This window comes from Ceratotherium simum, chromosome 14 (assembly GCF_057802395.1).
Source record: "Ceratotherium simum simum isolate JZ-2026a chromosome 14, ASM5780239v1, whole genome shotgun sequence".
Classification (NCBI taxonomy): domain Eukaryota; kingdom Metazoa; phylum Chordata; class Mammalia; order Perissodactyla; family Rhinocerotidae; genus Ceratotherium; species Ceratotherium simum.
Genome location: NC_141913.1, coordinates 15,549,116 through 15,575,716, shown reverse-complemented (window position 1 = coordinate 15,575,716; position 26,601 = coordinate 15,549,116). Strand labels below are relative to the sequence as shown.

Genomic DNA, 26,601 nt, shown 5'->3' with positions numbered 1-26,601 from the left:
AAAGTTAACAACCAAGGGACATATGGAGGGACATAAAACAATGAAGAATGACAAGGCTCTTTCCAGGCAAAATTCCAGCCTTGAACTTGACTTCATCTCAACCTGCCTGTTCTGGCCTCACAAAGCTTAATAACCCTCCAGTAAAACTAAATGCCTGGAGGGGAGAGACCCCTTTCCTGATTCTATGCTGATATCAGGCTTCTAGGTTTACGCAGACTCTTAAGGGAGGCCTATAAATTATAGGCTTGGGACAAGAGGAAGCAGCAGTAATGCAGCCTGGGCTGCTCTGAAATGTGCCCATTGCTGGCAATTGTGTTTCCCCACTTGCTGGAGTAAAGGGCCTCACTGTCTCCACCATCCAGCCAATGGCTGCCCTGCTAATAGCCCACGGGCTAGGGCACTGCATCTGTTGAGTTAAGATGGGAATGTTAAGAGCTGACATGGGGCAATGTGGGTATAGAAGTTAGGATAAGAGTTACCTGGGACACCCCCAATGTGTAGTGGCTCCTGAGTGCTGGCAGGCGGGAAGGGGAGCCGTCCAGCTGCGTAGCTATTGTCTGTGTCCAGTTCCAGGTGCAGGATGTGTTGTTGTATGGTGACTGGAGGGAAAGGAAGCTGGTCAGGTCTATTACCTGAGGAGAGCCCTGCCCATTTATAATGTCTATCCTAGTGTGTTACCACTGGTTTTGTTTTAACTCATTCCAACTGGACCTGTGGGAGCACTGTTTGTAGGAATGCAGTCAACCTGGACACAAATTCACCCAACTTCTGAACACCACATGGTGTTCCGGTGCTTCCACATACATTACAGAATTTAATCCCTAAAATGAATTTGTGAGGAAGATATTATCACTCCCATTTTGCAGATAAGAGACTGACTCTCAATCACTGAGAAGCTTGACAGGATGGTTTGGCTATAAGGGATTCAAGCTCTGGTCTCCAGAAGCCATACTTATTTCACGTGATCTTGGCTTCTTTCCAAGAAGACACTGACTTTTGAAAACTGACTCCAAAGACAGTTGCTTTTGACCCTCGAAACAAAATTCCTCTCATGTTAACAATCTAAGCTAATTGCAATGTAGTTAGCTTTCAAATCAGTCAAGAAAAGACCACTTTTTACAAAAAGTATTTTAGCCAGTACAGGTTAATATATCTCCAAATTAATGTCCATAAGTTACTCATAAATAGCAGATTTGATTTGAGAGACTATGCCTGTTTTCCACCCAGTGGTTTGTCTAAATCAGCTGCATTCATATTATATGGTTCTTGAAAAAATATAACCCAACAATGAAACTTAACAATATAAATAGTAAAAGCAAACACTTACTGAACACTTACTACATGTCAGATACTGCTGAGCGCTTTACATGGATTATCCCATTTAATTTTCACAACCCTGGGAGGTGTACACTACAGTCATGTGTCGCTTTATGACAGGGATTCATTCTGAGAAATGCATCGTTAGGTGATTTCGTCATTGTGCAAACATGATAGAGTATACTTACATAAACCTGGATAGTATAGCCTACTACACACCTAGGCTATATGGTGCTAATCTTATAGGACCACCATCGTATACGTGGGCCATCATTGACTGAAATGTCGTTATGCAGTGCATGACTGTATTTTTATCTCCATTGTGCAGATGAGAAAACTGAAGATAATGAGCAATCAAGTAGCTCACCCAAGGTCACACAGGTAAGGGCTGGAACTGAGATTTGACCTCTATTCTTTTCGACTTCAGAGCCAAAATCTAAATCACAATGTTATACACCCTTGAAAACAAACATAGCTTATCAGTTGGCTGGGCTCCAAAAAAAAAACAGACCATCACAGTATGTTATGGAGAACTGGAGGCAGCAGCCATGAATTACCTAAATACGGCTCTGGTTGAGAATGGACACGTTCTCACCATGTGAACCTGGTGGGCTGACCCCGGTCAGACACTAATGGATCGATGGACTGAGCCTGCATTTGAGATATTCAAGTCCAGCTGGAAAGGGAGACTGTTTCAGTGTGTGAACAATAGGCTACTGGATGTCATACCTGCCACTGAGTGCCACTGTCCGTCACAAAGAGACTGCTTTGGTGTGACGGATGTCAAGATTCCACCTGCCTCACCGTCCACAGAGGCCGTGACCTGGAACACACATGCATTTTCCTATTTCCTTCAGAAAGGCAGGTGGAGCCAAGCTCCCCTGCCATCTTCCCTCCCAACCCTTGCCACCCAGACAGCCCAGGAGCACTTTGGATATAGGTCACCCTTCCAGCACCAGGTGATCACAGGGGCTCCAAGGCTTTGCGAGCATCTCTCTGCTGCATCCCTTCCAGGCAACCAAGCTGCAAACCCAGGGCCCTGCCTGAGGTTGCTGCCAAGAGCAAAGAGCCCTTCCCTCCTAATCTCCCTTCCCCCGCCCTTGTCAGGCCCTACTCAAAGGTTACCATTAGCATCGAGTATCCTTTTTGGCTATTAATATGTGACAGTAGCTCTGTTTAGAGGGCCATGTGAAATTTGGAAGGCAAAAATGCTGGCTGAGGCATTCATGAATTCCATGAATGCATGACTTATAGAGGGGATCTTGTCCAAGGAGTTCAACAAGCTAACTGATGGGGTTTGTACCGGGCACGGGTCAGGAGTCAGGCGCTCAATGTGCTATCGTGTAGAGTCCTGCCTTCCCACTCTTGGGGCCAGGATTCTCCAAGGGCTGAATCAAGGTGAATAAACTAGAGGGCTAAAATAAGTGTGTTTATAAATAATTTACATTTAATTTGCATATATCAGACAGTGCAGCCTATTCTCAGGCAATTTTTGAACTAAACAATGTCACTGCTGCTGTGAAGGTTATCAGGTCTTGATTTTGTGTTCTGTGATAATTTTCTATCCAGAAGCTGTCCTTGGAGACCCTCTCCAGCCCCTCCCCTGAAAAGCCAGCCTTGTCTGAACCAACGCCAAGCAGATAGTTGCTTGCTTCTCTGGCCTACCAGAGGCTTGCTCAGACTTAACAGCTGCAACTTAAATAAAAAGTGGTCTGGGAGTTTGGGCTGTTTTATTTTCTTCTGAGATTTTTTTTCCCCCTCACATTTTATAACGTGTGGAAGGATGAAGGTGAAAGGAAATGGCACATCATCAATCTTTGCCTCGACCCCTGAACTAAGAGAGGCTTCCTGGAAGAAGTTGGTTTTGAAGAGATTTTTTGAGAAGGAAAGAGATAAAACCGAGTAGTGAAAATAAGATATTGAGCAGGCCTGTGAATAATGCGAAAGATGAAGCAGTGGAAGCAGACACTGAAGAAAGAATCCCCCAAAAGCCAAAGGAAGCTGGTGTGGAGACCTGGTGGCCAGCTTGGCTGCAGGGACCAGAAAGGCTGGTGAGCTGTGCAGAGAGGACAAGGGGATTCTGAAACTGATTCAGTGGATGCAGCGCCATGGGCCTGGGTGTGACATGGTATAGACAGCTGGTGAGAATATCTGTTCTGTGAAATCTGGTACGGCCCTTATTAATAAAAGTAGAGATGTGACAAGAGTAAAGGGGAGGAGAGAAAAATGAACATTTATTGAGTATACGGCAGTTTCTATAATTTTGACAAAAGCTCTAAGATGTAAGAATTATTATCCACATTTTAAAGATAAGGAAACTGAGTCTGAAAGAGGTTAAGAAACTTCCCTAAGGCCATGTAACTAAGTGGGGGAGCTGGAAGCCCGCCCAGCTTGTTTGAGTTTTCCCGACTTTAAAGAAGAAGAAAAGAAAACACGAGGACAAAATTACTTGCTAAAGGAAAATGGTAAGTTAGGCCTGAAATCAGGTCTCTTAAATACAAGATTAGATTCCACTCTCTACCATAAAAATAACTTCACCTACTATGGTCTCCAGAAGGGAATCTGGTTCTAATGTAAATCCAGATACCTTTCCCACGTCATCAGCTGGCTACGCACCTTTCCTGCCTCCATATAAACACATAAGTGCCTCCCGGGTTGACTTCCGATGTGCATCAGGATTCCAGTGAGACTTCTTGGGCGAATGCTGAAAACAAGCTTGAATTCTGGCCCCAACAACACTGAGTTAGCTTCCAAAGGAAAAAAAAGTTAAAACATCATAATTTAAGAAAAAGGATGGAGTTCTTCAGACTCAAAGACATAAACTCTTCCAAACTGCTCCTTACCTAGGATGACGTGACCTCCTTCTTGGGAGAAATAAATGCCTTTCTCCAAAGAGCCATGCAAGCAGGGAGACACCCCAAAGCTTGCAGAAGGGGTATCCAGGGGTTTCGAATCCAACTGAAAGTTCCTCAGGCACCCCACAAAGCTGTTTTGGGGGAGGCTCTGCAACCAAGCAGAAGAGAAAGCAAACTTCATTACCCACAACTTCCAGAAATGTGTGGGCAGCCAAGGTTAAGGGCAGGGATGGTTGTCTGGAAAAGGGGGACAGTAGAGCGATTCATCCTTCCTGCTTCAGAGTCAGGTGGGCCTGAATGTTCCATTTGGCTCCTTGCCCACAGCGTCAAGAAAAATCTGGATACCAGATGTCTGGTGGGTGGTTGAAGGTGCCACCAAACCAAGTGGTGTGTGTGCAGAGGGCAGGGGCGGTGGAGTTTGCTGGCTAGTGCTGGGACAAGAACAGAGAGGGTGACCTGACCCTGGTACACACAGACAGAGCTGCAACAGGAGGAAATCACCACCTTACAGTTCACAGATCTCTTTGCAGGTCTCTTTGCAGGTACAAACCAGTTCTTAGAGTTTCATGAGCCCATGTGATTTCTTAATGCAGGGCAGCTGACTGAAAAAAGAGGCCAAAACATTCCAAAAATAATAAAGTGCAAAAAAGTTCCCTACATCGTTGGGCTCCTGCACCACCAACAAATCACGAATGCTGTCGAGTTAAAATAAGACGCAATGCGCAGCCTCAGTGGGCCTGCGTGGAGCCCCATGCCTGCCTGGAGCTGGCCTGGGAAGAGCTCCTCACCTGGGGCCCAGGGGTGTCTTCTGGGGTTCTGTGATCCCTTAAATTACATCCCAGATGTTCTCTGTACATGCATTTTCCTGGGGAGAGGGACAGCAAGCTTCATGAAATTTTCAAAAAAGTTAAAGAATCACTGAATAAAATCCCTCAACTCCCTGTTAGAATAAACGCTTTTAGGATCCTGGAATCCTATCCAACAGATGCAAGATATGATAATTTTAAGAGAATACAGTGATATTAGAGATGCATGTGGTGTCACTGTCAACAATAAACTACTGATTGGGCTCCCTAGGGAATTTTAGTTTCTTAAGATTTGCCATCTTCTACAATGAAGAGCCTGCATCTGAAACCAAGCGCAGACTCTCTAGGATAGGCCATAACTTAACAGTGAATCCGTGAAGGCTGACTGCAGGTTCTGGTATTCAGAGGCAGACACTGTTTGATGGGATGTCACCCGCCCTCTGAAAGGATGTGAAGGAGGGTAATCCAACGGTTTGCACCACCAGGGCAGGAAGGCTGCAAAAAGAACCTTGGCTTGTAAGAATGTTGTAGATGGGGTGCAACGGATTATCCCAGATATTAGGATGCCAAGTGTGGTTTATCCACAAGAATACCGAAATTGTGTCCTTGAATAGCTACCCCATGCTGTGATTTCTCTGAGAAGGAAATAGGTACAGAGGTTGCAGAGAAGCAAACAATAACATTGAGGACCTTCCTTAGCAATTAATATGTTACATATTATATATGTATTATATGTGCCATATACTACATTATGTTATATATTATTTGATATATATATACATAAAAGTTTTTATATATAATAAAGCAAAATAATACTTTATGACTTGCTGGGGCTTTGGCCCAAACCCCAGTGCAAAACTTGACTGAGCCAGGCTGAGCCCTGTGGAGACACTGTGGCCTGGGCCAGGTCAGCCTGACCGCCTCGAATCCATGCTGGTGGAAATGACCTGCTTTAATTATGTCCATTTCTAGGCCCAGATTTGAGTCTTGGCCCTTTCTCGCCCTCGGTAAGCAAACATCATACCAGAATGGGCCACGAGTAGTGAACAAAGGGGCAAGAGGGCCGAGCATCTGGCAGCACATTGAGGCGGAGGGCAGTTCCTACGCCTGAGCTGCTGACAGGACCATCCATGTCGTGGGAGCAAAAGACAAATTTGGGAGAAGAAAGAGAGGTGGGTGCGGCCGTCCCAGTAACTCAGGTGTGATTAGTGCCCTGGCAGCGTGGGAGGAGAGACAGAGAGATGGCGCTCACAGAGCTCAGCCCGGGAGCCGTGGCCCCATTGGAGCCTCTGAACTTGACAAATCCAGTTATGCACCCCTCCTTCTTGGGGACTGATGGACTTGTGACTTTTCCTTAGCCCAAAGTTTCCCCAAGTTTGGTTCTCAATTTTATTAACACATATATTCAGTTATTAAGTTAGCCCTTTTTCAGTTCTCTCTCTAACCTTCTGATTAGGGCAAGGAACAAATTTTAGTTTTGTGCTAATATGTCTTAAACATCTCTTTTAATTATATGAGATATAACTGATCACTTGTCAAGCTCTTTTTTCTCCAAATGAAGGGAGTTCAGGCCACACTATCTAGACTTTATTAACACTTTTATTTTCACATACTTATTTTTATGCTTACCTACTCTTTATGGCAAAGAATATTGGGATTCCATTTATGACAGAGAGAGAAAGATCCTTTAAAAATAAATTTAAAGTGAGTTGATTGAGAACAAACTATTAAGTAAATCTTTTACCCAGGTATGGCAATTGTGGCAAAGGTGGCACAAATCGCTAATGTTTGGAAAACATTATCTTATTAAAAAATCTCCATCTACTACCTAAAACCTACGTTTTTGCATTCTCTGGAGGAGAAGCTAAGAGATTCATGTTTGTAAAGCCACGGGGAAGCCCTACATTCACTCCTCCAGGGCCTGTGCCTCAAATGAAGGGTTAGGAATGGGGAATGGGTACCTTCTCTGTGGGTTTATGGACATTAATTAGATATTTTAAAAAATCATGTAAAGTGTTTTGAGATCCCTGAATATCTTGAATATTGAGATTCTTTAATAGTCATTTAAAATATTCTGAGATGATATTATAAGGTGAAATATTTTCAGCTACAGCTCTGAGGCATAACTGTTTACCTTTGGCTTCCCTGATGGGGACCATCCCAGGTACACTGGGGCTCTGAGGCTGATGGTGGAACTTCCAGGCAAACTCCCCTCCCGGGCCCTCAGACCGTCCACAACCAAGCGTCCCTTTTCTCCATCTTGGCCAAACGCCACCTTAAGAGTGAAGAAAATAAGTTCATTGTATTTTTATCTTTGACCATTGCTGTTGTACTTTATTAGTGGTCACAGGAAATTTTAAAAACATGCTTTTCTGTCCCTTCAAGTAGCTTTAAAAAATCAGAGTTTTCTCCCTAGTATTGTCATCCACGTCATCATTTTGTCAGATTATGTTAGATATTGAACAGAGTGAGCTTAAAAAGTAAGTTAAAAAGGGTCCGGCCCCACGGCCTAGTGGTTAAATTCAGCACCCTCTGCTTTGGTGGCCTGGGTTCAGTTCCCAGGCGTGGACATACACCACTCGTTGGCAGCCATGCTGTGGTGGTGACCCACGTACAAAATAGAGGAAGACTGGCACAGATGTTAGCTCAGGGCGAATCTTCCTCAGCAAAAAAAACCAAAAAGTGAGCTAAAAGTTGTTCAAAAGTGAATAAAAATGTATAATTGATCTGGAAACTTACACAAAAGCTAAACAACTGAAGAGCCAAAGGATCATAAATAAACACACACCCGTGCAACAGAGGGGAAGGAATAGTTTGTGCAGAGCTAAGAGTGGGGGAGCCACATGCTCCCTTGAGCAGGGCTCAGTAGCAAGAGGCCAGCGGCTACTTCTCTTCTAACAAGAGGAGCAAGCGTGTTAAACTCTTTGCTAGAAGTCAGGCTCCCTGGACTCTAGTGTGGACTCTGCTATCTCATGGCTATGAGACTACTCACTAATGACTCCCCAGTCTATACACTCACCTGTGACCTCTAGCCTCTACTGCCTCCTGACATGTGGGCTAGAAGGTCTGATGGGCAATACAGCCTCTAATGTTCACAGCAGAACTCCTACTCTTCCCAGCTCTACACTGCTCCCTCTCTAGTCACACCCACCTCCTCCCCATCTTCTCTATCTCAGCACAGGCCCCACTATTGACACAATTGCTGGTCCAAAATCATAGGGCTCCATATTGACTCTTCTCTTTCTCTCGCACTCTACATGCAATCCATCCACAAGCCCTCTTGGTTCTGCCTTCAGAACACATCCTGGACGGTCCAGTTCTCCCCAGTGGCCACGGCCTCTCAAAGCAAAGGCCATAGCATCCATCTGGTCTCCCTATTCTACTCTTACCCCCTTTTAGTCTCTTCTGCTAATGAGAGTTTTAAAAATATAAATCTGTTCATGTAAATCTCCTTTGGAGGTTCTCTAAAAGCTTCAGAGACACTCAGAATAAAATCCAAAATCCTCACGTTGGCTTCTGAAGCTTAAATGATGTGGGCCCTGCCTCACTCGCGAATCCCATTTCTTATTCTCTGCTCTGTGCACTCAGCTAATTACTACCTCAGGGTCTTTGTACTTGTGGTTCCCTCTGCCTGGAATACCCTTCCTACAAGGGTGTTTCATTTGATTTTCACCTCCTGGAGGAGGCCTTCCTTCACTACCCTATCTAAAATAGTCTCTCTACTCCATTCCTTCCTTATGTTGCTTTAGTGTTTTCTCAAAGCACTTACCAGTATCTGACACTATACTGGGGACTTTTTTGTTTATATGCTCCAGGATGGCAGCTCATTAAATATTTGTTGAATGACTAAGTGAGTGCAACTTGTGAAGTCACTCAAGTTTTCTGAGTTCCAGTTCCCTCAGAAAAAAAATAGGTCCCTTCTCGCCTTAAACTGTATTTCTGTAAATCTGGGATGCCTTCAGGCAAGACCTGGGATGCAAAGAATATGAGCCTTTAAGCTTGTGCTATGGAGAAGGCATTCCAGGCTCAGAAGGCAGCCTAGAGACCTGGAAGTTGTCCTGAAGGAGAGAAATGGTTCAGGAAGCAGGGGTGGGAGAAGGCAGGGGGAGTGAGGCAGCCCAGGGAGGCGTGGAGGGGACTGGAGAAGCACCGAGTAAAGCTCATCTTGCATTTAGCATGACATCCACCCATGGCGTGAGCAGCAGTCTCTGGTGCTGAGATGTTGGGGGGCTCAGTGCCTCCGACCACACGCGCTCTCCAGGGCTGGTGCTTTCACGCCTGGAGGGATGCTGGGACGCTATCAGCAGCTACTCAGCAGTGAATTCTGCCCCAACAGGAGGCTGTAACGCAGCTCACTCTTACCGTGTGCCACTTCCCATCATTGCACTTCTCTTTGCTTTTGAGCTTTAGTTTTCTCCCTTCTGCCCCCAATGCAAAGGCCAGACGTCCTTTTGAAAGATAAAGAGCCATAAAGGAGTTCTTAGTGCCCGTGTAAAACACGAGCCCTCTGGAGGATGTTGTCTGCACGTCCACAGCAAACCGTGACCTGTGGGGAAAAGACAGCAACAGGCAAAGAAGGAAAATAGAGCTTTTTAGTGTTTCTCTGAATCGCCGAAACTGGGAGGGGTGAGGAGCAAACCCCCAAACCCCCATTATTTAATGAATAAACTATGGCATCTACTGATTAAATGACCCATCTCTTTGGGAATTTTTAAAAGCCATTATATTGCAGCATTAAAAGTTTTGTTGTAAAATTTCCTTGCTGCGCTGGGGAATAAGAGGAAGTTCTCCAGCAAACTGAGCTAGTGGTGTAGGTCCCAGCCAGCCCACGGCAAGAAGGAGGACACCTTACTTTCAAAAAAAATCTACGTTTTAAAAAATTATGGTAAAATACACGACATTAAATTTACCATCTTAACCATTTTCAAGTGTACAGTTCAGTAGTGTTGAGTGTGTTCACGTTGTTGTGCAACCAATCTCTAGAAGTCTTTTCATTTTGCAAAACTGAAACTCTGTACCCATTAGACAACATCTCCCATTCCCCCTCCCCACAGCCCCTGACAACCACCATTCTACTTCCTGTCTCTCTGAATTTGACTGCTCTAGGTACCTTGCATAAGTGAATTCATATAGTATTTGTCTTTTTGTGACTGGCTTGTTTCACTTAGCAGGCTGTACTTTTTTTTTTTTTTTGTGAGGAAGATCAGCCCTGAGCTAACATCCATGCTAATCCTCCTCTTTTTCCTGAGGAAGACCGGCTCTGAGCTAACATCTATTGCCAATCCTCCTCCTTTTTTTTTTCCCCAAAGCCCCAGTAGATAGTTGTACGTCACAGTTGCCCATCCTTCTAGTTGCTGTATGTGGGACATGGCCTCAGCATGGCCGGAGAAGCGGTGCGTCAGTGCGCGCCCAGGATCTGAACCCGGGCTGCCAGCAGCGGAGCGCGCGCACTTAACTGCTAAGCCACGGGGCCGGGCCCGTCAGCAGCCTGTACTTTTTAAACCCAGTGAATATGCATTCTATTTTGTATACACGCAAGGAGAAGGGGGTTGTTAGAAGTTGGGGAACAACTTGAATAACAAGGATGTGATTTAAGCATCAGGTAAGCATTTTCTTTCTGTAAGACATATTTAACACAGAGGCACAGAAGTACAGATCTGCCTTCTCCCACCCACCTTTACGTTTCTTGGACCTTAATACCCCACTTATGATGGAACAGGAGTTAAGCAAGTATCAAGCAGTAAAAGCAGAGAATGAAAGTTAATGTTCATTTGTGTGATGGTTACATATCATATGCATATCTGGCTAAGCAAGCTTTACTTTCTATGAAAACTCACATTCATCATTCATTCATTCATCCCATTCATTTATTCATTCATTCAGCAAATATTTAATGAGTGTGTAGTATGTATAAGGCACTGTGGTGGGCAATGGGAATGCAGTAATGGAGGCTGCATTCCTTGAGTTGTTTACGGTGTGTGGGTGCACTGAGAGGGGTGCCTAAAAGGGCAGCGGGAGAAGATGGCGGGAGATACGGGTATCAATAGGCTGTCATCACCCATTCCCTGTCGTTTATGTCTCAGCACACGCCAGACAGAGGGCAGGAATTGGGTCTATTCTGCTTAAGGCTGTATTCCCAGAGCCTAGTACACAGTAGGCACTCAGAAAACAGTTACAGAATTGAATTAAATGGTCAATGGAAAATCTAGAGGTAGAATCAGGAAGTGGAAGAAACAATTACACTGTTACTTCTCTTTGCTTTTTAACACTCTGAGGCTGAGCAAACACTGAGATGCACTTTACTTCTTCAGATTAACAAGTTTCCTTGAGGGTAACACTCTTCAAAATGAAAAGAAACCTGTAGTTGTTAAATCAAACCAAGCAGATGGTGACACCTCTCAATATTTCTCTTGCTGTATCTGTGTGTTAGTGCGGAGGTTTGGAGAATGAGGGTTAGCCATTTAAAGAGGCAGTTATAACTTGCTACAGAATTAAAGCACTTGACATATGTGGGCGTGGGTATCAGACCTGACATTTGCTTTCCAGAATTATTTCTTAAAGCAGCTTTCTTTCAGAAAAGACTAACACCCAAAAAAGACAGCCGTAGATTCAAATCCCAGCACGTGATACTGTAGATATGACTCTTCATTGTTGGAGGGTAGGAGGGTAAGAAAGACAGAGAACCAAGTAGCATTTGTATACATTCACCAAAAGGTTAAAATAGTGGTACAGTGTTTTAAAGGAGAGGAAAAATTGCTAGACTATAAATCAGAATGAGACCAACAGAATAGGCCAAATCTTGCAACATCCTGAAAATATACTGTGATTGTATTGTATTTAGTTCCAATACTTGGAACTAAAATGATTTAAAAATTATATTTACTGATGACTATTTTTTTCACTTTCCCTTTAAAAATGTTACCTTTTTCATCTATTACATATAATTTAGTGCTGGATGAGAAGGTGCTGGAGTTGAATCATCAGAAGCCAGATAACTCACTACATTGAATGTGCTAAGAGAGAAAGTGCTCTAGAGAATGGGGCTGCGGAGGGTGGGGGGAGGGCAGAGCTGGCGGAGAAGCTGCAGAGCCCAGGAGGCTAAGGGAGCGGAGGCTGGGAAAAGGGTAGCCCAGGGCAGCGCCCGCAGGGAGACTGTTGTCATTAAGGGTAACTTGACCAAGAGAGCAGTGACAGGAGTGGGGCCTCCCTACCAAGAGGTAGCCCCGGGAGGGGCTGATAACTGAGAGGGACACCAGTTCTGCCACCTGCTTTGGTTTCCCACTAGCACAGTTTTGGCAAATTAGGGATCCCAAGACTTTCCATGCGACAACTGGAGACGTGGAGCTGCTGCCACAGGCGCTCTCCTTCAGCTTGGCCCTTCCCCTTTCTGGCCTTCATGCAGGCACTTGGCTTACTGAGTGGGCCTCCAAGGACCAGCATGTTTCAAGCTATTCTCTCCCCTCCCTGCAAGGAAAGCATTATCATCCCCACTTAACTGATAAGAAAATTGAGGTTCAAAGAGATGTAGCAATTTGCAAAAACAGGTGAGCCAGGCATAATTGTGCCAAGTTTATGGAGAGAAAGCTGAGGCTCAGAAAGTTGAACAACAGTCCAGTGGCAGCCATGGAGCTACCACTCAGAGCTCCCTTCAGGAGAACCAGCCGGGGGCACAGTGGGCTGCCAGCCCCCAGCCTCCACTTGGGTCTGCAGTGGCACACGGGTGACTACCAGCCAAGGACCGAGCTCAGCAGCAGAACTAGAGCGGGGCCATTTATGCCCAACACTGGACTCTTCGAAGGGGTGACCCTTGCTTGTGGATGCCTCATAGGCCTGCCTGACTTTCTCAGAGCCCCACGGCTGTCTGAGGTTCTTCCTACCCGATCCACATTCCTTCCCCTCTCCTTTCACAGGCCTCAGGCCCAGTCTCAGCTGAACGCTCTCCCGGCCAGCTCCTGCTCCCTCCCCCTGTATCTTCCACAGGAACAATAAATCTCTTGCACATCTAATTCCATCTTGACAGCTGCATCCCCAAGGACCTGAACGGGCATACGGCCTGAGGTCACACAGCCAGCAAGCAGCTGAGTGGGACTCAAAGCCAGGTCTTAAAACCAGGTCTTTTTGACCCCTGGGCAACTCTGCTTCTGTAGATAAGTCATAAAGGAATTTTTGGCGCCTTTCTATCTATGTCTTCTTCAAATCACATAAAAAAGACAAGCTTTATTTTTCTACTTTTTTTCTGACATAATCAGTATTTCTGCTCATTCCCTCCTTCCCAAAAATGATGCAACTTGTTAGCACAAAAAGTCCACATGTACTCTCTAAAAATGATTTATCTGGCACCGAGTCTACCTACCAGAATGATTTTCCTCTGACTATAGAATGCAGGAGAAGAAAGGTGATTTATCATAGAAATAAGCAGCAGCTTTGGAAAGAAATATCAGCCTTATTTTTAGAACACCGTCAATTCTAAACCAGAGCCGAGTTGATTGTCTCAGCCTCTGAGCTGCACAGTCACATGGGCGTTCCAGCTGTGGGGAGGGAGCACACTCAGGCAGTCATGCTCTGTCTCTTGTGCAGGCCAGCACCTCTTTTCACAAAAGCGGTAGTGCCACCTTCATTAGTGACAGGTGCATTTTGTCATGTGGGCTAGCCTGCCCTGGGGTAGAAGCACAAAGTCAGGTTCTGAGTTGGCATGGGGGCAGGAAAATTAAATACCTGGATTTCAGCAACTCCTGGGGAAGTGTGAATAGCAAGTGGCTGGTGGGACTGTCACCAAACCTGAGCGCTCCGTGACTGGCCTGGGCCTGGGGAGGTTGTGGGCAAGACTGAGCATCTCGCCATACCTCCTTGCTCCTCGGGAAGGCCACTGGTGTGTCCTGCAATGGCTGCATGGGAGAGAAGCCAAAAATTAGGACAGCTAGCGATCAGGCGAAAGAGTGAAGAATGCTTATCTCGCTAAATGCCTTGCTCAGTTTTTACTTCCGATCCTAGGAGATGAATTCAATAGACATGAATTCATCCTTGGGGAGGATGCATGGTATTCCCATCCTACACAGCTCGGGTCTCTTTCCTGACTGCTGCTGCTCCTGGGACCAGTGGATATCCAGAGCCCCTCCCCACCACGGAGGAACCACAGCTCTCCTTGAGAGAGCCAGCATTTGGCCAGCAGCATGGAGGCCTGCACAGCCAGCCAGTGGAACGTGGAGCCTCCAACCCTCCAGTTCCCCGCTGGGCCATTCACTTGGGTTTTTACAGCAGGGCAGTGAAAAAACAGAGAGCAGGCAACAGAAGGTGGGGGGACCACAGCCTGTCCCCACTTTCCTCAGAGTTTACCCCCACACAGAAGTCTGTCCTGAGCTGGACGATGCTTTGCATTTTTGAATAGGACTGAGTTTTCACACAGAAAAACAACCATAATAAATATCAAGTGTGACTAGAAAAACTGTTGGAAGAAACCGAGATTCCCAGCCCTTCCCTCTTTTTTCTGTGCTGCAGAGCCCAGATTTTGATGATGTGTCTACGCCTCTCCCACGGGGCTCAGAGCTCAGTGAGGATCTCTGTTCACCAAAGCGAAAGGTAGGGATTTGCTGAGCTAGGGATTGGTTCAGGCACGAACATGTGACCCCCTCTTGGCCAATGAACCTTGAGGGGAAGTAGGCGGGTGGGGCCTCTGAGAACTTTTCCTTTCTAATGGAGAAAGCAAGCCAGCAGATGGGCACTTCTGGTGCTGGGCGCTGTCCCATGACGATTTGAAGCCTGGAACCACGCAGGGTGGAGCTGAGACGACTGTGAGGAAGCAGATGCAGTCCTGATGGGCTAGGCCTCAAGCCCCACCTATCCCCAACTGTCCATTTTGTGACACTTTAGATCCCATTACTGTTTAAGCCATTTTGCATTCAGTTTTCTGGAGCTAGCAGCTAAAGGTTTCCCAACAAATTCAAATTCCTTCAAGATTAGGTTTTCCTCCCTGACCTGATTCCTGGATAGGGTGCTCAGAAAGCAAACTTGATACCAGTTATTTAAAACATTCTATGCTTACACATTGCTATGTTCAATCATACCCACCAGAAAGTTAAATGAATTGTTAAAAATCACTTAAAATCCAGCCAAACCTGGATCCTACTGGAGCATCTTGCCTGGGGCTCAGAGCAGTGGGGCCTCACTCATCCTTGAAAGATTCTTCTTTGTGTGTCAGTAGCAGTAACGTCAAGATGAACAGTTTTGATAGATACTCTTTGTTACCAACTCTTCCTTAATTGTCTTAACGGCACCAACATCCTTTAAGGCACCCAGGCCCCACATCTTGGTCATCATGGACACCCACCTTCCTTGCCTCTTCCACGCGTTCAGTTTCCATGTCCTCTGTTCATCTCTGTGACATATTTTGTTTCCACTCCTTACTTTTCACTCCCAATCCTTCTGCCCTGAAAGTCAGGCCCCTGACTCTCTTGCCTGGACCTTTGTAGTCATTTGCCAGTTTGATTCCTTGTCTGTAAAACTTTCCTATACCAAACCATCCCACAAGCTGCTGCCAGTTTATTAATCTTTCAACATGGCGTACAGTACTCCTTTCAATGGCTTCACGTTGACTATAGAAAAATGTCAAAATCACATCAGGCCATCTGAGGTTCGCCTGATCTGGCTCAAGCATGTAATTCCAAACTTACCTCCCCCACTCTCCTTTCTCCATCAAATTTCCCCTGTTCACCAAGCTTTCCAAGCCTGTAGAGGCCACATGATATGGCTTGAAGAGCACGTTCTTTGGGATCTACGGCCCTAAATTTGAATTCTGGTTCTACCATTTACTCACTGGGTGCTCTTGGGCAAGTTTTGTTTTTGTTTTTTAACCTCTCTGAGACTCAATTTCCTGACCTGTAAAGTTGGCATTTTATTCTGCTCTCAGAGGGGTGTGGTGAGAACTGAAAGCGACAGTACAAAGACTTGTGAAGATCAAAAGAATGTACGTGAAGTGTCTCGTACCTATGAGTACCACCCACATCCTGCCTCCCAGCTTTGGGCTTCTGCTCAGGCAGCAACAATCTTCATTGTCTAAATTCACCCCTCCTGCAGACCCAGTTCATGTATCACCTCCTCCAGGAAAATTCCTGCCACACCACTCCTGTAGCATGTTCTCCTTTTTACTTAGGTTATTAGTGTGTATAATAATAATAATAATAATAATAGCTAATATTTATTGCATGCTTACCATGTGCCAGGCACTTTTCCACGTGTTTTGTGTTTATTACTTCATTTAACTCTCACAACAACGCCATGAGATATTACTATTATATATCCTCATTTATGTTGCGGGAAATAGACCCACAGGGAGGTTAAATAATCAGTCAAGGTCACACACCTAATAAGTGACAGGACGTCTGACTCCAAAGCTCACCCAGTAGTTAACCACAAAGCTTTATTGCCTCCTCTCTGCTATTGGGCTTTTGGAGGCAGAAGTAATGTCTTATTGCATCTAATCTGGGGGCTTGGACAGACCTGGGGAAGATTAAATAGTGTGTTCACCGGCATCTCCCATATCAATAGCCTCTGTCCCACCCTATCTGCTGAGGCCCACTCAGAGACCCCTGACAGTCTCCTGCCAGCTTTATCCACCTGCATGTCCGCAGGCACCTGTCACTCAATATGCCACAAACTCTACTCATTCACTTTCCCTCCAAATACTTGTCCTTTTCCCATCTGCATGAATGGCATCTCCACCCATCCAGTAACCGGACTAGATGCCTCAGAATTATATTAACTCCTGCCTCTCCCTTGCCACCCACATTCAATTATTTTCTGAGTCCTGTACATTCTATCTTCTAAATAGCTTCGAATCCATTTCCTTCTCTCCATCTCCACCATCACTGTGCTAATTTAGTCTCTCAGTAACTTTCAGACTTACAGTAAAAAAAAAAATGAATATACGACTACATTCCTGATAGGCCAGTTCTAAAGATGTTCTTTTCATAACAGTAAAATGACAACCCTTTATGAAGTATATTTCTTCTTAATAGCATAAAACATTTCTTATTATGTACTATCTATTCAACTGCCCCAAATCATTCTGCCGCAGGGAAGTATTGGCAGACAGGCAGCATGTGGTTGACGTTAAGTGACAAGTGAACAGGAGTGCATTGCTCTTTTTTTTTTTTTTTTTTTTATTTATTTTTCCCCTAAAGCCCCAAGCGATAGTTGTAAGTCATAGTTGCACATTCTTCTAGTTGTTGTATGTGGGACGCGGCCTCAGCATGGCCAGAGAAGCAGTGCGTCTGTGTGCGCCCGGGATCCGAACCCGGGCAGCCTGCATCGCAGCGCACGCACTTAACCGCTAAGCCACGGGGCCGGCCCTAGGAGTGCATTGCTCTTAAGAGGGCATGGGCTCTGGGGTCAGGATGCCCGGGTTTGAATTGCGACTCCACCTCCATCTGAGGGAGCTTGGGCAAACTGCTTACCTTTCAAAACCTTGGCATCCTTTTCTGTAAGATGTGGCTGGTAATAGTACTTCTCCCACAAGGTTACTTGCGGATTTAGTAAGAAAATCCACTTAAAGAGCTTAGTGCAATGCCCGGCACATCAGAAGCGCTCAGTGTTATCCATTAATCATGTTAATTGTAACCTCAGACATGGGGAGGTCACAGTGTTGACCTCAGGCAGAGTCAAGAATCCTTTAAGCTCTAAATCTGTTTATTTCATTATGATGCTTCCCCTCCTCCAAACAAGGAATTTCATTTTCTTTCAGCCTCTCTTAGTGCTGCACATTAGAATCACCCGGGAGCTTTATAAACTCCTCTGCCTGGACCCAGCTCAAGAGCATCTGACTTAATTGGTTGGGATGCAACCTGAGTGTTGGGATTTTAAAAGCTCTTCAAGTGTTTCTAATGTGCAGTCAAGGTCAAGCCACACTGGTCTCAGCATGGCCTGGGTGCGTGCATGTCTTGTCCTAAGAGGCAGGACAGAGGGGTGTCTGTGGGGAGCAGAAGGGGCATGGCCCCTGTATTGTAGGGATAATCATTGTACCTGCTGGAGACACAACAGAAGGGTCAGAAGAGCAAGACATCAGCTACAGAGATTGAGAAACCTACGTCGAGGTTCTATTTGTTCTATGATTGCAAAAATTGCCAAATTTTCATCAAGATACAAAATAAAAGCTAAAAAGAAAACCACTTTGACATTTTGGTGTAATCCAACTGTCGATGACACATCAATCCTGGAGGCAGTGACCACCATGGGATCAGGTGATCTTACAGCCCTCCCTTCGCTCTCCCCCCCTCAACATCTACCATGAGGCAGGATTCCCTTATGAGAATCCTCTGGAAAGAATCAAAACCCAGTGTAAGATTTTGACACTTACCTGGTTGATACTGAAAGTCTTGGCTTTGTTAAACTTTGAAGAACCTTTAAACAACATTAGAAATGGTGGTTTGTTTAAACTGCAGCCTCCCAGAGACACCCCTCTCTTGGTAGATTTACTGGCCAAATCCAGGACTGCGGGACTCTGTGATAACCTGGAATGAGGGCAGAAAAGAAAGCGGCTGCCAAACTCGGACACATTCAGACAGACGCATTGGCGAGAAGAGCTTTTTTCAAAAATACACATTTTGCTGTCATGGTTTCTGGGTAAACTTTCATCTCCTACCTGTACACTACATCTAGAGGGGGCACTAGGCTCATGAGGGACAAGGATGTGCTGTACCCACCTCTGCATTCCCTGAAATACCCAGCACCGTGCTCTGCCAGCAGAAGGGCTTGACAAACTTTTCTTTTTTCTTTTTGAATGGCCAGGATTGTGGCAAAGCCGGAATACTATAGTTCTTTCTTTGGGATGGGTGTCATATAGAAATATGAAGATGAAATATGCAGAGAGGAGAAACATGGGCACTGATGATCCAGGATGATGGGGAACATCAGGAAAGCGAGTATCTGGAAGGATTTATCTTACTGCATTTAAGCAGGAAAGTCTCACAGATACTCTGCTTTATTTTATGATTGTCGTCCGAGCCTTGATGGACCACAGGAGCCCACAAGCTCCTGATAGGCTGTCCAAGGTTCATGACCAGTCCTGGGCCCTCCCTCTGCCCCGGGGAGTGTTTTGCCTCTTATCTAAAAATGATCATTTTGTATCAAAAGAAAGAACGTTTAAACATTTGCATGCAAGCACCAGGCTCCACTTTCTCTGAAAGGTCACGTTCCCCGTTGTGGGATGTGGTTTCCTGGCGCTGCACTGGTCCATGCAGTTCCTTGGCCTTGAAAACCAGGAAGCGCTGATTAAATCTAAGTGCGTAATCTTGATTAAAATGAAATAAAATTTCAGTGTGAATATTTTTCAGGGCCATAACCTGAAAGTTAATTTTAATTAGACCTTTTCCAAGGTTATGTGCCAAAGCTGCTCCTACAAAGGCAGGCTGGGCCCAGGCGTTTTTTGTTGGTTTGTTTTTAATGTCTGTATCTTGTCCAAGGGGCTGTTTGGAGAGTTGGTGGTATGAGAGCCGTGTGCAGCACGTGGTGACGAATCCGACTCTGCTAACAGACCAGTGATACGCCTTCCCTGTCAGCAGGCCATTCTCGTTCTTGTTGGCCACACATACAGAAAAGGGCACGCACCTCTGGACAAAGACGTTGCTGATACAGCCCTCAAACTGACCCCCGCCCAGACGCAGGGATTGCTGGGAATTTGCGAAGCCTTGTAGCCTTTGGTTATTTTTCAGAGGCTGGTCATCGATGAGAAGCCGGAGTCTGAAAGAGGAGGAAATCAGAACAAGAGTGAGACTGCTGGAAGGAAGGTTCCTGCCCTGCGGTCAACTTACTGACCTCGACTCAGATTCAATATCTTTTACTTAAAATAACTCCTTAAACTAGACTTATTTTTAAAGAGCATTTAATTTTTTTTCATGTATTCCTTTTTGCACATATTTTTATTAAAGTATTCTATATGTACAGAAAGTGCATACATCTTAAGTATGCAGCTGAATGAATTTTTGCAATGTGAATACACCAACATCACTAGCACACAGATAAAGAAGCACCAACCAGAACGCCAGGAACCCCGCCTGGGGCTCCCTTTCCATCTCTAGCCTTCCTCCTGCTCCAAGGGTAACCACTACCTGAATTCTGACAGAATAGATTAATTTGCCTGTTTTCAAATTTTGTATAAATGAAATCATAGGAGATGAACTCTTTTGTGTGTGACTTCTTTTGCTCAGCATTACGTTGTGAGGTTCATCTACGTGGTCATATATAGTTGTAGATCTTTTATTCCCATTGCTCCCATTTCATTATCCTGTTTTGAATGTACCACAATTTATTTACCCATCCAACTGTTGATTGATTGATTTGTTTAATGAGGAAATTAATACAGAACCAGGAAGAAGGCCAAGTCTTACTAGTAAAATAGTGTCAGCATCAAGGACAAATATTTCACAAAAACGATACTAGAAAATTCCATTAAATTAATAAACTAAAATTCTTAGAGCTCTGGCAGAAGTGCCATTCCACTCACCCAGAGGTGTCGCTTATTACAGATACATAATGCAGTAAACCATCCATGTACGTCTGAGGAGATTTAAAAATTGGGCTGCTGCTATCCCTGGTGCTCAGTTCAATGTGACCATCTTCCAGGGTGACCTGCAGGCTACTTGTCTGAAATCATCATAGAATATAACCATCAATGCAATTAATTTGCATTTAAGGATTACAAATGTATCAATACTTAATTTATGATCAAAACTATGTAAAAAGGTCAGGATGTTTTAACTCAAATGTTTTGATTTTGCTATTTTTGTCTAAAGATTATTTTTGAATATTTTGACATCATGTTTACGAATATAAAAATCTTATGCAAATCAATTCAACACTGAGAATTTGTCAAAAGATTTTTATGGACCTACAATCACAAATTAATTTAATTTCTCCATCAATTATACAAAACAGTTAAACCATTTCTAAATTTTTCTATTTTCACTTTCATTCTGCTGAAGTTATTTTCATCATGATCAATTCTTTTATGAATAATTTTTACAATGAAGACTTGATTTATCAATTTTTTTCATATATGATTATAACAATGATATCTTCTCTTCAGCCATTACGAATTTTTAATTTTCTGGTCATAATTTCTAGGAAGTTCAATTTTCCAATGTCAAACTCAGCAGATCTAAATTTTGGCAAGATGTATTGATTCTTTCTGTCAATTTTTAATAAAAAAATAAGTGTAGTTCTGGCAGTTGTCATCTTAATTTTGTTGATTTTTTCCCACCACGTACAATTTTTGCAGTTTTCAACAAGATGTGATTCTTCAGTGAGCTTTTAGTCTAAAACAATTTTTACAGTGTGTGGTTGCAATCATTGTCAGTTTTATTTTATGTTGATTTTTTTGAGTTGTCAGTATTCATTATAAACTGGGTAAAAGAATGCTAATTGATACGTATTTCTTAGCTAACCCATTAGGAAGTTGAGGGCAATGTTCCTCAGACAGTTCTAGGACTCCCGTATTGTCCAGAATGGGACATGATCTCATCTGTTGATAAGCCAGTTCTTCTGTCTGCTTTTGACCATTTTGTGTATTGTGTACTAAGTGTCCCCACCCTTGGGAACACTTGTTGGGTGTCATGAGGAGACACGTGTTGGGTGTCAAAAGAGCTAGGTCAAAACATTCTGCTTTGACGGAAAAGCCACTCTCACAATCTAAATGTTAGTATGGGCTTCTTCAGGGCTAGTTTTCAAAAAAAGATGTCTAAAGGCTGATAAGCAAAGATATCAAGAGAGGAGAGGCCTTCTAATATGACATAGCCACAGAGGCAGCTACCATTCTTCGTTTCAACAAAGACTCGATGGCTATTGTGCTCGGAAATTCTTAACAAACAGATCCAAGAATGACACTGCTCTGCTTCTACTTCTATTTTAAAATCCCACTCATTCCACAAGGGGATTTCTAAGTATTAGTTGACTTCTACGCCTACATAACCACATTAGCTAACTCTTCTTACGTTAGAGATGGTACCTCCTTGAGAGAATTTCTGTGGCTCTGTTGTATATGAACAAAGAGCAAAGGACTACATTTTCTCTCATTCCCCAGATGTAAATATTGCCCAACTAGCTACTGCAAAAAAAGAATCTGAAGAACTTCTTTTGTGGAATTGAAAGGAATAATGAGGATACATTCTGATTTTTTTCTTAGATCTAAAACCTTAAGCTACATTATTACTTATAACAGTTCTAATTCACCTTAACTGATAAAATATATCTAAAAAGAATGAAAATGAGTCCACGAATACACAAAAATTCAATTCTGTAAACTATAATGTACTTTCTAAGCCTGATTTCTTTTAGGACCTACCCCAGGATGGGAATAACTTCCACGGTTGAAACATACAATAGCATTTACTGTGTGATGATAGATAAAATGCCCAACTAATTTACCTCCAAAATCTCTCTATTGTATTTGACATCTTTGAGTCAGGTTTAAATCTTGTTCAATATGCATGCAATATTTCATACCCGTGTCTGATGATTTAATAATATGCCACTGGGTTCAAAGGTCTGAAAGCCAAAGGAGGCCTGGAAGTGGCTGGGCAATGGGAAGTCCAAATTGGTGAAACTCATTTGTCCTCCCCTGGAAAAGGAGGCAGATCGCACGAGCTGAAATGCAAACATGGAATAAATTACTAGCATTGTAATCATTTCACGGCTGAAATACAGTATCTTAACTCAAGTCACTTCACCTGACCTGATTCATGTGATTTACGTAGCCCTGGGAAGAAACAGAGTTTGCCTTGGGCATGATAATTTACCAATCATATGTAAGTTTTTATGCATATAGTTGGTATTTCTACTTTCCTACAAATTCAATACATGAACCTGAAGAGGTTCTGTATCTTGCAAGTATGTGGGGAATGTATATGAGCCAGTTCATCATAACACTGTGTGCTACCAGAAAAAAGTCAAAAGTTGATGTGTTAATGAATACCGAAGATGGGTCGGTTGTAGAGTACTTCTTTGCAAGGTTTTGAACTCTTCACTTACCTTCCAGTCTTCTGAGCATTTTTTTGTTACTCCCACAGTATCATTCAACCTAACGACACCAGTAGTTTTCTTCAGATTCTTCATGCAGCCTCGGAAAGCAGGTGTAGAAATGTTAAACCTGATTTGGGATACATAAAAGGGAAGAGGTGTATCATACCAGGCTTGCCTGAGAACTGGAGCTGAAACACTGCACTCTCTTACTTCTCACTCATAATCAAGTACATATTTGGCTTTTTTTTTTTTTGGCTGGGAAAGATTTGCCCTGAGCTAACATCTGTTAGAAATCTCCCTCTCTCTCTCTTTTTTTTTTCCCTCCCCAAAGCCCCAGAACATAGTTGTATATTCTAGTTGTAAGTCCTTCTAGTTCTTCTATGTGAGCTGCCGCCACAGCATGGCTACTGACAGACGAGTGGTGTGGTTCTGTGCCCGGGAACTGAACCTGGGCTGCAGAAGTGGAGTGCGCTGAACTTTAACCACTAGGCCATCCAGGCTGGCTCAACAAGTTCATATTTTATGGTTATCTGTTCTCATGGGATTTCTACAATGCTACTTATTTTGTGATGCTGGGAAAATCTACTTCCTTTCTATGTGATTACAGTCTAAGCTTTTAAGATGAATACAATAATGTTGCTAGAAGAACGGCCAGTGTCCCCAAAAGGTATAGAGACATAGAAGATGTACAGTATCTAGAATTGCTCTCCCACTCCCCTCCTGGAGTCATGGTAGTGCATGGTGAATAGGAAGTATATTAATAAATCAAAATACTATAAATATTATATAAATATATATTAATAACTTAATAGATAAGTAATTTGTTAGAGTCAGGAATGCTCTAGAAAACTTTTTGCTCTTTTTTTCTGTCCACTTTTAAGTTACCCACTATAAACTCAGAAGAAACAAACTTTCTTTTTGGTTCTAGTCAATTAGGAACAATGTGGCTTGGTGTTTAATCAATGCCAAGACGGAACAATGGAAAGCTCTGTCCAGCCTCATATGCTGTATCTACCACCTCCTAACTGTGCAACCTGGGCAAAGGGTCAGTGTGAGGATTAAACAAGTTAATGCACAGGAAGTGCCTGGAACCATATGTGGCAAGTGGTCGTGAACACTCAGGAGGTGTTTCTGAGAACCAAGATAGTGTTGCCCTAGAGCTGTGGGCTCTGGAGCCAGACTACCCAGGTTCAAGTCCTGCCCCTGCTGCCTGAGCACGAGACTTAACTTCTCTGTGCCTCTGTTTCCTCATTTATACAATGGGACTATGTTGATCTGTTTCATAGGGTTGTCATGGGTTTAAATGAGTTAATCTGTGTAACACTCTCAAACGGTGCTTGGTGCAGAGCAAGGACTCAGTGTGAGATGGTATGTCAGTTCCATCATGACAAGAGCAACTTCTAAAGCAGCTCTTCCTCGGTGGCTGCCTTGGCATCTCCCCTCTGATTGACTTTTGGATCTGTCTAGAGCTCATTTCATATAAAACATTAACATACACGAACTGACTGAAGTCCAGGCAAATCTTTGTGTTTCTTAAACAAATGATGTACTAAGAAAACTACAAAGCATTCATTTTTATTCAATTCATTATAAACAGTTAAGCTACATGTAATATGCATAAAATTAAATTTCATTAAAAGTGAATCCTCACTGGCACTGCAGCACAAGCTTAATTATTTTATAAACATGGCTTTTTGCCTCAGGAAAGGGGGAACGTTCATATTAATTCCTGGAGCTTGTCTATTTATATCTATATTTAGATCCATTCTCCTGGGTTCCAACATGTTTTAGACCCATCAACATCTCCTGATGCCTTCTTTTCATAAAACATAGGTCGAAGGAAGAAGAAAGTGGCAGAAAAGAAAAGGAGGAAAGGAGGGCAGCTGACAGATATGGAGCACCTATTTTGGGCAAGGTACTGTTATTCCATCCTCACAACAACCTTCTGAGGGAGATATTTTCTTATCTGACATTTATTGAGCACTTCCATGTGCCAGGCACTGTGCTAACTCCTTCACTCTGAATCCTCACACTCACCAAGAGACGCGTAGTTACCACGCAAGGAGGCTTGGGAGGTGAGGGAACTGCCTAACGTTACACAGCAGGAAAGCGGCAGCACTGGGATCTAAGTGGTCAGTGTGTCACACAAGCTAGTGGGACTCAAAGTCCTTGTTCCTTACGCTTACACAGTTCTTGGACCCACAGCACTTAGAATGATCATGACTCTTTCTAGTTACCCACAGCAGAGATGTTAGGATGGAAGATTTATTTCCACCATTTTGGGGCATTCTTGTTACTCCGGCTCATCTGAGGACCTAGAGTTCCACGTTCACTCCAGGATGCAAGAGCTGGACACACTTGCTAGAGGAATGTGGTTTTGTAGGGGTGTAAGTTGTGGTATTAATGGGTTAGTACACTGGGGTATGTATGCGTTTCGTGGGCCAGTCCATTCACAAAGCTTAGCCAGGTCCAAGCACACTACAGGCAGATTTCAGAAGGCAGGAAGTGCAAAATGTAATGCCAAACTCTGTTGGGCACTTAGTAAATGTCCAATAGATCCTTGACTGATTTTTACTTCTCAAATTGTTTTCATTTTTTATTTTATTTATTTATTTTTTTGTGAGGAAGATCAGCTCTGAGCTAACATCCACGCCAAGCCTCCTCTTTTTGCTGAGGAAGACTGGCCCTGGGCTAACATCTGTGCCCATCTTCCTCCACTTTATATGGGACGCCACCACAGCATGGCCTGACAAGCTGTGCATTGGTGCGTGCCCGGGATCCAAACCTGGGCCGCCAGCAGCGGGGCGCGTGCACTTAACCGCTACGCCATAGGGCCGGCCCCAAATTGTTTTCGTTTTGATGTTTTATTATTATACTCTGTGACACAATGATGTAGGTCCTCAGGAACAATTTCTTGTTGGTTTAAGATCCTCTGGCATTATCAGGGATGACTTTCTCTTCTCACGGAAAGCAGATGGGATTAACAGACTGTGACTTCTGACTAGAATCCTAAACAAGTCACTCCAAGATCTGGGTCTCCCAGATCCAGAAGGTGCACCACAGAGAGGAGAAAACAGAATACCTACAAAATCTCTTCTTCAAAGCTGCTTTACTTAGAGATTACACTAGCTTGCTTCACTCCACATTAGGTTTAAGAACATACTGTCTATAAGGGCCTTCCATTTATGCCAGGGGTCAGAACGCCTTCTTCTTTTGAAAGGATTGCTGGCTGCCCCCACAGAGCTTGGCTATGGGTTATCAGTAGAACTCCTCTCTGCCCACCTCATCCCCACAGTGACCCATGTCAGAGGGGGTTTCAGGACTCTCTGGACCATCAGGGACTTCATCAGAGGGATGAGGCAGGGCCAGAAACAGTGGAATATTGCTTAGCATTTTACTTATGAGAGAGTAAAAGCCCAGTGAAATCTTCTGACTGTCCTCTATCCCCTGCATTTTCCCTATTCTTGCGATTTTAATAAAAAATCTAAGCATAAACTTGCCCAGAAAAAGGAAGCAGTCCCTTGTTTAGAAGACCCTAAGACAGATTACTAGGCAAATTCCATATGTATATCTACATGTGTATGTACAACTATATCCATATATGTATTTCTTTAATG

At 43.8% G+C, this 26,601-nt stretch overlaps 1 protein-coding gene across 3 annotated transcripts in view; it reads right to left on the bottom strand.

Moving 5' to 3' along the window:
* The window catches only part of LAMA3 (laminin subunit alpha 3), a 248,035-nt gene that overhangs the window by 751 nt on the left and 220,683 nt on the right, over positions 1-26,601 (bottom strand). For all 3 annotated transcript variants that reach the window (XM_087439074.1, XM_087439073.1, XM_004421001.3), the window contains 12 exons: positions 22,994-23,111; positions 22,469-22,609; positions 20,472-20,611; positions 19,577-19,708; positions 18,327-18,480; positions 13,694-13,863; positions 9,341-9,524; positions 7,113-7,253; positions 4,161-4,320; positions 3,934-4,064; positions 2,047-2,140; positions 480-599 (listed from right to left, as the gene is read on the bottom strand). In XM_087439074.1, coding sequence (XP_087295200.1) covers positions 480-599; positions 2,047-2,140; positions 3,934-4,064; positions 4,161-4,320; positions 7,113-7,253; positions 9,341-9,524; positions 13,694-13,863; positions 18,327-18,480; positions 19,577-19,708; positions 20,472-20,611; positions 22,469-22,609; positions 22,994-23,111 — 1,685 coding nt within the window. The remainder of the gene's footprint in view (positions 1-479; positions 600-2,046; positions 2,141-3,933; positions 4,065-4,160; positions 4,321-7,112; positions 7,254-9,340; positions 9,525-13,693; positions 13,864-18,326; positions 18,481-19,576; positions 19,709-20,471; positions 20,612-22,468; positions 22,610-22,993; positions 23,112-26,601) is intronic.